General features: G+C 41.8%; 1 protein-coding gene and 1 non-coding gene across 2 annotated transcripts; one reads left to right on the top strand and one right to left on the bottom strand.

Annotated features, from left to right (window-relative positions):
- Window positions 1–1,112: 1,112 nt before the first annotated feature.
- LOC134299799 (U2 spliceosomal RNA) lies at window positions 1,113–1,295 on the bottom strand. The gene has a single exon (XR_010007050.1). It is a non-coding gene; the product is annotated as a U2 spliceosomal RNA (small nuclear RNA).
- Window positions 1,296–2,801: 1,506 nt separating this feature from the next.
- Window positions 2,802–10,287, top strand: LOC134299392 (uncharacterized). Its single transcript, XM_062982126.1, has 2 exons — window positions 2,802–6,694; window positions 9,910–10,287. The coding sequence occupies exons 1-2, from the start codon at window positions 5,066–5,068 to the stop codon at window positions 10,015–10,017; spliced, it is 1,737 nt and encodes a 578-aa protein (XP_062838196.1). The 5' UTR covers window positions 2,802–5,065; the 3' UTR covers window positions 10,018–10,287.
- The last annotated feature ends 1,855 nt before the right edge of the window (window positions 10,288–12,142 follow it).

Raw genomic sequence — 12,142 nt, 5'->3', positions numbered from 1 at the left:
AAAGAAAAAAAGGGAAAAAGAAAAAAGAAAAAATAGTTGTTACTTCCTTTCTTCTTGGTAATGGTAAGTTAATTTCTTGTCTTGTAAAAACACTTCTAAACTTCATCTATCTATCATTTTAAAGTCTCTTTCTTGATCTCACGGATGGTCTTTAGTACCTTCTCCATTTTTCAAAGTAAAATCTTTGTTTTTTTTTCTTTTAACCAGTCCTTGAAGAGAGTCCAATCTGTCATTTTGATAGTCTTTCCTTGAGATTTAGATATTAGTGTTGTTAGTAAGTCCATATTCATAATATCCATAATTTTCTCTATCCAATCCTCTTTGTCTAGTGTTTCCTTCTGCCTCCATGATCTTGCATACACAATTCTGGTAGCCGTGATAATGTATGAAAAAAGTTTGTTCAGGTTTGTACTCCAGTTCAAGTTTGTCATGCCTAATAAAAAGATTTCCGGTTTCATTGGTATTTTTGTTTTCAAAATTTTCGGAGATAAATCCTTAAGAACTTATTTATTTATTTAAAGCATTTATATCCCACCGTTCTCACCCCAAAGGGGAATCTGGGTGGACTACAACATATATGCGGCAAACATTCAATGCCGTAACATAAACTATAAATACATAAGCACTAAAATCAGTTATCTCCACTTTAAAATCAATTGTATAAAACCATCTCAGATTAGCCATACCAAATCCGGTCAGCAGGGTAAAGTTTCTTATTGTTGCCTTATTGCACTGTCCCAAAGGCTTGGTCTCACAGCCAAGTTTTTACTCTCTTTCTGAAGGACAGGAGGGAGGAGCTGATCCAATCTCGCCAGGGAGGGAGTTTCATAGCCAAGGGGTGGTCACTGAGAAGGCCCTCTCTCTTGTCCCCGCCAATGATGGTGGCGGGGCTGGGAGAAGGGCCTCCTTGGAAGATCTTAAACTCCGCTGGTTAGAACTGGCCTTAACTTGGGGAACAATCCTGTCTCAGGATTCTGGTTTTCCCCAGAATTAGTATAACCTTGGGGAATGACATGTTAAGTGGGTTCCCCCCAAGTAATTTGAAATCAATAACTGTGGCTTACAGTTGCCACTGAGCTGATTGTAGGCCACACCAACCTGTTGTCAATGTAGATGCGTCCTCTCTTACAATCTCTCTCTGTTCTGGTAGGTAAAGAGTGAGGAGAAGCAAAATGCAAGAAAATGCAGTGAATGAGAAAACATTGCACTTATTTTTATATTTAATTTTAAAATACCTAAATATTACACATGAACAGAGACTGCACTTGATCCTAGCCAAAAGGCTGAGAAGTTATATCTAAATATTGTATTTAAATATTTTATAAGAATTACTGTGACATGCATGTAATTATTGTTTCTTTGTGCCATACCCACCTAAAGGCTTGTTTACACTAGCAAAAGAAACCCCCTAAGATAAAGACAGACAGAAGGCTGTCTGGCTTCATGGTGCACAACTACATCTGGTGAGTATACATGTGTTTTCTTGTTTATACTAATTTTGCCCTGCCCAGTCAGGGGTTTTTCTTAAGTTTGCTGGAATGGCTGTGGGGTAGTCTGGACAGCTAGTTTCAGTCTGATTCAGCCAAACTGGATACCGGTACTATTATACTTTTTCTAGATTCATCAACATAGGGAAAGGGGATGGATCATGGCCATGTCACTGTTTCTATTACTTACACACAGCCACAGAACTGTTGGCTATTCGTTACACCTCTGCTTATATTATGAGTAAGGTGATCAGCATTAACACTCTATTCCTTCTTCCTGCCCTATTCTGATATCAATAGAGGCACCCATACAAATGAGCTGATCTCTCCTTATTTTCCTTAGATCCCTGTGTAGTTGCACATGGGTGTATGCTGGTGTCAGAAGTGCCCAAATTATCAGGAAGAACAAGGGGATTCCCCCCTTCTTTGTGCTAGTCATGTGGGCACTCCATTCTGATAATGGCATAGATGTCCGCATTGTTGAAGAGTTTGCATTCCACTCCATGGCCAGCTAGGACTTGGAGTGCCATGGTGATTGGGTGTGTGCCACTTCAATAGGGTGGTGGCACTCTCCAGCAATGTAAACAATGTCCCTAGATTCAGCATAAAGGTTCCAGAGCTTCTTTAGATCACATTTGCACTGTCCTGAGTGGAAAGTAAAGTTAACCCCCTACAGAATAAATCTTGTTAATAAAATCCTATAATTCAGTTGCCATGAAGTCAGGTTTGAATTGAAAGCACACAACAACAACAAAATTTGTATAGCACAGTGAATGTTGTCAGTACAGTTTTTATCCATATGATCTAAAATTTGACATAGAAAAAGGAAGGAATAAAATGTAAACAAGCAGATATACAAATTTGGTTTGGGTAGCAAAAATTACACCTAAGGGCTATGGGGCAACTTGAGTAATGAGAGCTTGCTTGAAATATTTTGCTACATGAGACAATTGTTGGATCTCTCCCTGACCACAGAGAGAAGCAGTCTGGGCTAGCAACTGAATCTTACCCCAAGATTGGGAGCTGGATTGTTGTTGTTGTTGTTTATTTGTTCAGTCGCTTCCGACTCTTCGTGACCTCATGGACCAGCCCACACCAGAGTACCCTGTCGGCCGTCACCACCCCCAGCTCTTTCAAGGTCAAGGCAGTCACTTCAAGGATACCATCTATCCATTTTGCCCTTGGTTGTCCCCTCTTCCTTTTTCCTTCCATTTTCCCCAGCATCATTCTCTTCTCTGAGTTTTCCTATCTTCTCATGATGTGGCCAAAGTACTTCATCTTTGCCTCTAATATCCTTCCCTCCAGTGAGCAGCTGGGCATTATTTCCTGGAGTATGATAGTTGGATAGGGCCCCACTATATGGTGCATTGTAGGGCCATGGGTTAGAGCAGGCATGGAGAAATTTGGGCCCTCCAGGTGTTTTGGACTTCAGCTCGGCTTTTCGGAATTGTGGGAGTTGAAGTCCAAGTTTCCCCATGCCTGGGTTAGAGGATGAGAAATTAGCTATGTGGCACACAGGCTGTGTCATGCCACCAGAGGCTTAGGCAGAATGACTGGTGAAATGAAGCTGCTGTCCCCATCCTTCTGTCACCTGAGACCATTTCTTCACTCTCCCTGACTGTTGATAGGGCTGGTTATGAGTGTGCCTATGGTTGCTCCAATAGGGAAGAAACAAGAGGTGTGGAGAACTAGAAGTAAGCATTTTGTAATGCAAAATTATCTCAAAACTGAACATTCTAATTAAAATGTTCTTTTCTTTTCTGTTTCAGAGTCTAAATATAGTCTTAAGCATGTTCAGTTTTATGAGTGAGGTTTTTGTGGCTAATGATGGATGACATCAAGATCGCAACATGGTTCATTATATTCAGTTTTTTAAAAAGCCATTAAGGGGGAAATATGTATTTACAGTTGGTGCTGGCATGCTTGCAATTAGGAAGTTAGCATTTGAGATTGGATTATCATGATCTATGTGCATGTAATCCCCTAAGGGTGTGATTATCTCAAGATAACCTCACCCCTTGAAGTTTTCCACATTGTTAATATGAAAAACATTTGTTATTCAAAAGAACATATATTTTCTAGTGGGATGGCATTAAGTTGTCAGATCAAAAATGTTGAATAGCAGTTAAAATGAGCAGAAAAATTCAGGCAGATTAGCTTAACCCATAGGGACGGTTCACCTGATAAACCACAGCAAACCAAAGACAGCTACAACATTGACTAACTCCTTACATCTGCAAGGAAATCAAGAGAAATTGCTCTTTCCCAGGAAAATAATTTTATGTTCCCATATTGTACTGATAAAGTTTAAGATTATATATTTAAACTGAGTGATAGGGCTTTTGCTTTGATGTGGGCTGTGTTCTTCATTTGGGATTTAGGATTCTTAATATGAGTTTCTGCAGTTCTTATATAAACATGGAAACTGAGAGCTTTATAGCAATTCCTGGAAGTAATATGCTCCTCTAATTTATTCTTTGTAGACATGGAATATAGTGCTCTTCAGAATAGTAGCTAGATGCTGAAATACGCAAGGAACAATGTGTTTATTTTTGATATATCCCCAAAAAAAATTAAGTGTGCATAAACAGACCGATTTCAATGGGCTTCACTTTCCTTTGTCTCAGACTTTGACTTTGTGTCTGCAGCATTCCCTTTAGAACTTTCAGAATAAAAATGTATGTTCAAACCTCAAATAAAAGTCAAAAGAAAGAAAGACAGAAAGAAAGAAAAGAAAAAGAAGTATACTGTATATACTCGAGTATAAGCCGACCCGAATATAAGCCGAGGCACCTAATTTTACCACAAAAAACTGGGAAAACATTGACTCCAGTATAAGCTGTGAGTGGTAAATTTCAGAAATAAAAAACAGATACCAATAAAATTACATTAATTGAGGCATCAGTAGGTTAAATTTTTTTACATCAAGCTCAAATTTAAGATAAGACTCTCTGACTCTGATCAAATCATTATTCTCATCTTCTTCAATGTAAATACCCTTATGTATCCTTTTAATAATCATAGAGTAAAATAATACATGTAATAATAATAATAATAAATGCAGGAAAATAATACAAGTAATAATAAATAGAGTAAAATAACAAATGCAATAATAATAAGATCAGAGTGAAATAATAAATGTATGTATTAATAATTGTCATGCAGCCAGATCCCAGGGCTGAATTTCCAAGCCCTGAATCTGACTTCATAACATAAACATGCGAGCACCTGGCGGGAGAAGATAAAATGAGCCTGGGAACTCAGGGGTGAAAGTATAAACAATTATAATTGCTGTAGTGTGGGGGGGATAGAAACCTTGGTGGAAATGTGATCCAGAAGGTGGGGTTTGATGATGATATTTGCGTGTGATATTACGTTGCATCAGAAGTGATAAAATTAGATGTATGTAAACATTAGGTCATTCTCGACTTTTCCAAAGTCATGTATTCTTCAATAAAGATTGTGTTTGAGAGCAGCTGTCTTTGATCTGCGTTCAGACTGGTCCTTTGAAGTAAGCCTGACATTAAAGTCGAGAATCCCATTTCTCACCCTCCTGCGGAATTCGCAGTGAAGTGATAATGAGCGAGGAAGAAGATCAAAGCCCAAATGAGGCAGAGAGGCCTTTGCAAGGGGCCCGGCCGAAGAGAGAAGAGACGCTGCAAGCCATAGCTTCCTCTACGGGGTACCCCAAGCCGAACGGCGTGACCCAGAGAATTCCCAGGCTCGGAAGAGGCGTCTCTGCAGCTGCAGAAACCAGTTGGGGATCTGGAGGAAGTATGCCGGAGACCGTGGCCCTGCGGTTATCCATACTGGAAACTAATTTATCCAGGCTGTCGGAAACCGTGGGGAGATTGGTGCCATTATTGGAAGAGAATCTCCAGAAGGAGGCCAGCCGATATGGCGCCGAGAGAGAACCAAGCAAAGAAGGAGATTGGAGCCAGAGGGGCCAGCGGGCGTCAACGCAGAGCCCCGTGGCGGCAAGGGACGAGGGAGATGAGGAATACTGGCAGGAGCTGCAGTTCCGGGACAGCATGGCGCGAGAAGTGGAGCGTCAGCGAGCCCTGGGGACCCTGAGGCCGCCGTCTCCAACAGAGCTCCCAACCCCCCGAATGGGCGTCGGGGTGGAAAGGCCACTGGGGCCAGGGATCGGGTCCAGTGGATTCGCAGACGAAGGCGGAGAGGAGCGAGGGGTCCAGGAAGAGGAGGAGGATGTGCCGTACGACGAGGAAAGGCGAGATGAGGGGGCTACAGCTAGGCCAGTATGCGGATGGGCGGAAGAGCCAACAGCGGCGGCAGACTTCCAGGAGCCGCGCAGAATGACCACCGGAGTGGGGCGCGGCGTGTTCCAAGGAGCCACCCGAGGAAACCTGATGCAACCCTTCCCCATGCCGCCCAGACAATATCAAAGGGCTGCAGAATGGATGCCTAGAAGGGAAGATCTCAAGCTGGAATACGGAGGGGAATCAGAGGAACTGAACTTTTTTCTAATTAGCATTAGAGGATACATGGAAGACAACGCACACACATTTCCCTCCGAAGCAAGCAGGGTTCGAGCCATCGGCAACACACTAAAGCGAGGAGCAGCCAGCTGGTATGTGCAATTGCATGCCAGACGCGACCCATGCCTGAGGTCAGTGCCCCGCTTCCTCGCCGCACTGGAGAACCGGTTCAGAGACCGGCTAGAGCAATTGAGGGCTCGAGACCAGCTGAAAGGAATAAAACAGAGGGACAAAACGGTGCCCGAGTACGCAGAGGAATTCCTCCACCTCGCGGAAAGGGTACCGGAGTGGTCTGAAGTAACCAAAGTGGAACTATTTAAAGAGGGACTACGCCCCGAGATTTTCAGCTGGGCAGCGCACAGAGACGACCCCGAGACGCTCCAGGGATGGATTCAACTAGCGGGGCGCGTCGAATCTACCCTGGCACAAGTAAAGCGCTTCAGGAGCAGCAGCGGCCAGCAAAGACCGGTGGCGAGAGGTCGAGGAGAAACGAGGAAGCAAGAAAGACCCGGAGGGAGGCCGGGGATTCCCTCCAGAGGAGACGACAACAAACCTAAACCGGGATGCTTTGTATGTGGGAAGACGGGCCACCGAGCAGCGGAATGCTGGGCCCGGAAGGGGGAGCCGCCAAAAGCCCCAAAGCCCAAGCCAGCAACCGGGAGGCGTGCGGAGGAGGAGGTGCAGGCCCCAGAATCTTCGGAAAGATTGGTGAGTCGGGACAAACGCATGATAGTAGTACCAATTTGCCTCTCGGGGCTAGAAAATCGGGCCACCTGCAAGGCGTTTGTAGACTGCGGGTGTTCTAGGAACATTATAACCCCAGAATTAGCAGGAGCGCTGAAATGCCAGCAGATGGCACTTGACTCCCCAATTGCATTTTCGCAGCTAGATGGATCAGTCGCTGCTGGGGAAGTATCTACAAAGGAATTACGGGGAGTTCCATGCAAAATAGGCAAATGGGGAGGAAGAATATCCTTTGTGATAGCCCCTATTGCCACATACCATGTAATATTGGGGATACCATGGCTCGAACAAGCAAATCCTGAAGTAGATTGGAGAGGAAAAAGCTTAGCATTTAAAGAACAGCAGATGCAATGGGAGATAAGCAAAATTGCAGAAGAGGAGGACGAGGAAGACGAAGCAGGGGAAATAGACCCACAGCTATTGCCACCTGAATACAGAGACTTTGCGGATGTTTTCAATCAGAAAGAGGCCAGTAAATTGCCTCCCAAAAGAAATATAGAAGTAGGGATTGAAATAACCCCAGGAGCAGACTTACCAAAACCAAAAGTGTATCCCATGTCTGTGCAAGAGAAGGAGGAATTGAGAAAATACATTGATAAAAACCTGGCTCGAGGCTTCATTAAGCCATCTAATTCTCCTCTCGGGGCTCCAGTGTTATTTAGGAGAAAGAAAGACAATTCCCTAAGATTGTGCATTGATTATCGAAATTTAAACGCAATTACCAAGGACAATAAATACCCTATGCCCTTAGTCAAGGATTTAATTACCGTATTGAAGAAAGGGAGCATATTTACTAAACTGGATTTAATTGAAGCGTATCATAAATTAAGGATCAAACCGGAGGATACTTGGAAAACCGCATTTTCCTGCGCATTCGGCCATTTTGAATACGAAATTTTGCCTTTCGGGTTAAAAAATGGAAGCGGCTGCTTTATGCAGCTTATAAATGAAATACTACACCCGTTATTGTACAGAGGGGTGTTCATATTCCTTGATGATATCTTGATCATTTCTGAAGATAAGGAAAAGCACGTAAAATTGGTCCGGGAAGTTTTGCAGAGACTAAGAGAAGCAAAGCTGTACGCAAAACTGTCCAAATGTGAATTTAATAAAACTCAAATTGACTTTCTGGGATATCGGATGTCTCCAGAAGGGTTAGCTATGGATCCAGCTAAAGTAGCAGATGTGAAAGAATGGGGAGTGCCTCAAACAAGGAGGCAATTACAATCATTTCTGGGGTTTGCAAATTTTTACAGACCCTTCATAAAAGGCTTTGCACAAATAACCGCACCCCTTACAGAACTTTTAAAAACAAAAGGGAAAGGGGAGACAGCAAAAGTGAAAGCTCCCGGCGCCAAACTGAGTTGGACGCCAGAATGCCAAAAGGCATTCGAGACCTTAAAAGAATGCTTCACTGAAGGACCCATCCTAAAACACCCTGATATCAGGAGCCCTTTCATAATCCATTGCGATGCCTCAGACTGTGCGTACGGGGCAGTGCTATTGCAAAAGGATCAAAATGGGAACTTAAAACCCTGTGGATATTTGTCACGGAAGTTCAGCGAAACTGAAAAAAGTTGGCCAATATGGGAAAAAGAGGCATTAGCCATATTAAAAGCCTTAGAATGCTGGCGACACTTCCTCGAAGGAAGCGGAATCCCATTCGAAATTTGGTCTGACCATAAGAATCTCCAGTATTTAAAGTCTCCTAGAAAATTGTCCCCCAAACAAATCAGATGGGCGCAATACTTCAGCAGATTCGATTTCCAATTAAAGTTTTTTCAAGGGAAACAGAATGTCTTGGCAGATGCTCTTTCACGCATGCCTCAACACGAAGGCCTAACCACAGCAAAGGAGGGGACAATATTCTCTGACAAACAATGGGGCTTAGCTGTCAGGACAAGAGCACAAACCCAAAAGGAGGACACGGCTTTTGTCGAACTCGGCGGGGAAGATAACTGGGGAAATGAACTAAAACAGTCTTATAAAGGAGATCAATGGATCGCGTCCAACGCAGAAAAGGGGGACCAGAAGGGGGGATTTTGGTTTGTAAACAAGAAACTGTATATCCCAGCAATATTAAGGATTAAGATTCTGCATCGTTTTCACAACAACCAGAGCGCTGGTCATACAGGAATTACCAAAACAACAAAGGCAATAGCAAAACATTGTTGGTGGCCAGGAATGAGGAAGGACATAAAGAATCATGTTGTCCAATGTGATGATTGTGCCAGAAATAAATCGGGAGGAGGGAAGCCTATGGGATTGTTACAGACAGTAGCGGAACCTACCAGGCCTTGGGAATGTGTAGCTATGGACTTTGTGGGAGAACTGCCAGTCAGCAAAGGACATCGTTATATTTGGACAGTATTAGACCTGTTTTCTAAACAGGCCCACTTTATAGCACTGACGAAGCTACCATCGGCTGAGAAACTAGCTGAATTGTACATAAACCATATTTACAAATTACATGGATGTCCAAGTAGAGTAGTCAGTGACAGAGGAGTACAATTCACAGCAAAATTTTGGGAAAAATTCTTGGAAATGCTAGGAGCAGAAAGGAGTTTAAGTTCTGCTTTTCACCCCATGACAAACGGGGCGGTAGAACGTACTCAGCAAACGCTTGGGCAGTTCCTTCGAATGTACTCTAACATGAGACAAAATGACTGGTCTAGGTGGTTGGCGTTTGCGGAACTAGCCTTTAATTCAACTATACATTCAGCAACAAACAAAACCCCCTTTGAAGTAGTTTACGGGTATGAAATACAACCTTTACCCCAATTGCCGAGGTGGACAGAAAATGAAGGAACAGAGGCAGGGAAATGGAAAACGCAAATGATAGAATGTTGGAATCAAGTGACTGCTTCGTTAAAAGAAGCACACAAAAAGTATAAAACGTTCGCAGACAGAAAGAGGGTGGAAGGCGATAAATTAGATAAAGGAGATCTAGTGTGGTTAAGTACCCAAAACATCAAATTGGGGTTACCTTCAAGAAAACTGGGCCCCAAATATATTGGACCATTCAGAATACAGGGTGTTATCAATGAAGTGACTTTCCAATTGGCATTGCCAAAAAGTTTAGGGAAAATACACCCAGTCTTCCATCGCAGCTTGCTGAAAAAATATATGGGGACTTTAGACAAAATGGACCCATAGAGTTATTGTTTGATTTGTTTCAGGACTATGGTGAAAGAAGAACCGAAGAGGAGGACGAAGAAAACGGGGGCGCCATGTCATGCAGCCAGATCCCAGGGCTGAATTTCCAAGCCCTGAATCTGACTTCATAACATAAACATGCGAGCACCTGGCGGGAGAAGATAAAATGAGCCTGGGAACTCAGGGGTGAAAGTATAAACAATTATAATTGCTGTAGTGTGGGGGGGATAGAAACCTTGGTGGAAATGTGATCCAGAAGGTGGGGTTTGATGATGATATTTGCGTGTGATATTACGTTGCATCAGAAGTGATAAAATTAGATGTATGTAAACATTAGGTCATTCTCGACTTTTCCAAAGTCATGTATTCTTCAATAAAGATTGTGTTTGAGAGCAGCTGTCTTTGATCTGCGTTCAGACTGGTCCTTTGAAGTAAGCCTGACAAATAATTATAATAAAAAATAGAGTAAAATAAATGTAATAGTAGCAACAATAATGGAGAACAATAATAAATGTAATAATACCAATAATAATAGAGAAAAATCGTAAATATACCATATATTCTCGAGTATAAGCTGACCCAAATATAAGCCCACCAGGACCCTCACCCGAGTATAAGCCAAGGGGGGCTTTTTCAGTCGTAAAAAAGGGCTGAAAAACTAGGCTTATACTTGAGTATATACAGTAACTAAAATTCATAAATATTCAAGTCTTTTGGAAAAAGAAGTTGGCGAGATCTGAGTCATCCTGGTCCTACTGAGTTTCAGGAATAGTTGGATTGGCCATAGAACAAAGCAACACAACAAAACCAAAAATATGTCTTGTGAGTATTCTTTCACACGACCGGCCCCAAAAGTGCAAAATAAATCATGTTATCTTTTGAAACTCATAGGCTTCATCAGAAGATGTTAACATGTAAAATGTAAAAATAAATTTAAAAAAATGTTAAAATATGGTAAATCTGTTGATGTTTTAGCTCTTTTAAAACTGGGTTCCAGAATTGTTTTTTTGAAATGCTTTTATGAGTTTTAAAAGAATATTTTAATGTGTTTTAAAACATATTTTCTCTCTCTATTATTTAAATTGTTTTTTATTTGTTCATCATCTTGGAGGCCTTGTGGGTTGAGAGATGATACAGAAGTTATTTATTATTTATTTATTTCGTGTCAAAAGCATTGCATAACAGATACATTTTAAAAATGATGAAAAAAAATAGAGGAAATCACAAACAACTAAATAGTTTTAGCCCAAAAGCTAAATGCAACTGCATTGCCCGTAGCAATACAGAAGTAGGATGGGTGGATTGAGAAGCATTCAAGGGAAGGATAGTGATGATGCCGAAGGGCTTGACAAAAAGAATTTAGGGAATTTGCTCACCATCATTTTAGGTGGTGAACCACGTGGCGATAAACTGAGAAGGAATGTATTCTTCACTGGCTGAATTGGGGGGGGGGGCAGAGTCAAGAGGGAATTTAACCTTTTAAAGTAATGGTCTTAAGAGAGTTATAGCCCCTGAAAGTAAGGAGTATAAAATAAAATCATTTGTTTGGCAGAATTGCAGTCTTTTGAACGGATTGACCCTGTTGCATGTTCTCCTTCAATGCAGTCAGTTCCTAATAAATCCTTGTTTTCTAACCTTTCCAACCCATACCTATTTTTGGCTGAAACTTATCACCTAAAGCCAAATCAAATTACTTGAGTACATTGGAGGGGGTCAACTGTTAGAAAAACAAACCCAGCTGTATCAAAAGACAAAGTCCATTTCCCAAAGTATAGGATCTCTAGCATGATAAACATATTGACCATCAAATAAACAAACAACATTCAGAATCCACCTTGTGATGATACTTGTCCAATTAGATACAAAATAATTCATACTCATATATTATTACATAGTCTGCTTCATCAGGTAAAACAGCATGGAGAGTATTTTGGGGCAGGTAGGGTGCGGCCTGAGGTCTTAACATTGCTTTTGTGGCTGAGCAATGGGATACTGTACAAAACAACCCAAAATGTATCATCACAATTCACTAGAAGAAGTCAAAGGTCAGAGATATTGCTTCATTATTGTAAAGCTATGATTTGTAGCCACCGGGGCTCCTACGATTTGTAGCCTCTAATGCAATCTTAGACATTAAGTTTATTTTTATTAATTCTGTTTTGCAGGCCAGCAGCCTATAGCATTCCAGTGTTGTGCTTTAAGTAACCAAATAATAAGAATAACTGAACAATAAGAAACTAAGTAGGTGCTTCATAG

Source organism: Anolis carolinensis, chromosome 5 (assembly GCF_035594765.1).
Source record: "Anolis carolinensis isolate JA03-04 chromosome 5, rAnoCar3.1.pri, whole genome shotgun sequence".
NCBI classification, from domain to species: Eukaryota; Metazoa; Chordata; class Lepidosauria; order Squamata; family Dactyloidae; genus Anolis; species Anolis carolinensis.
The sequence above is the reverse complement of the archived record's forward strand: the minus strand, read 5'-3'. Positions and strand labels throughout refer to the sequence as shown.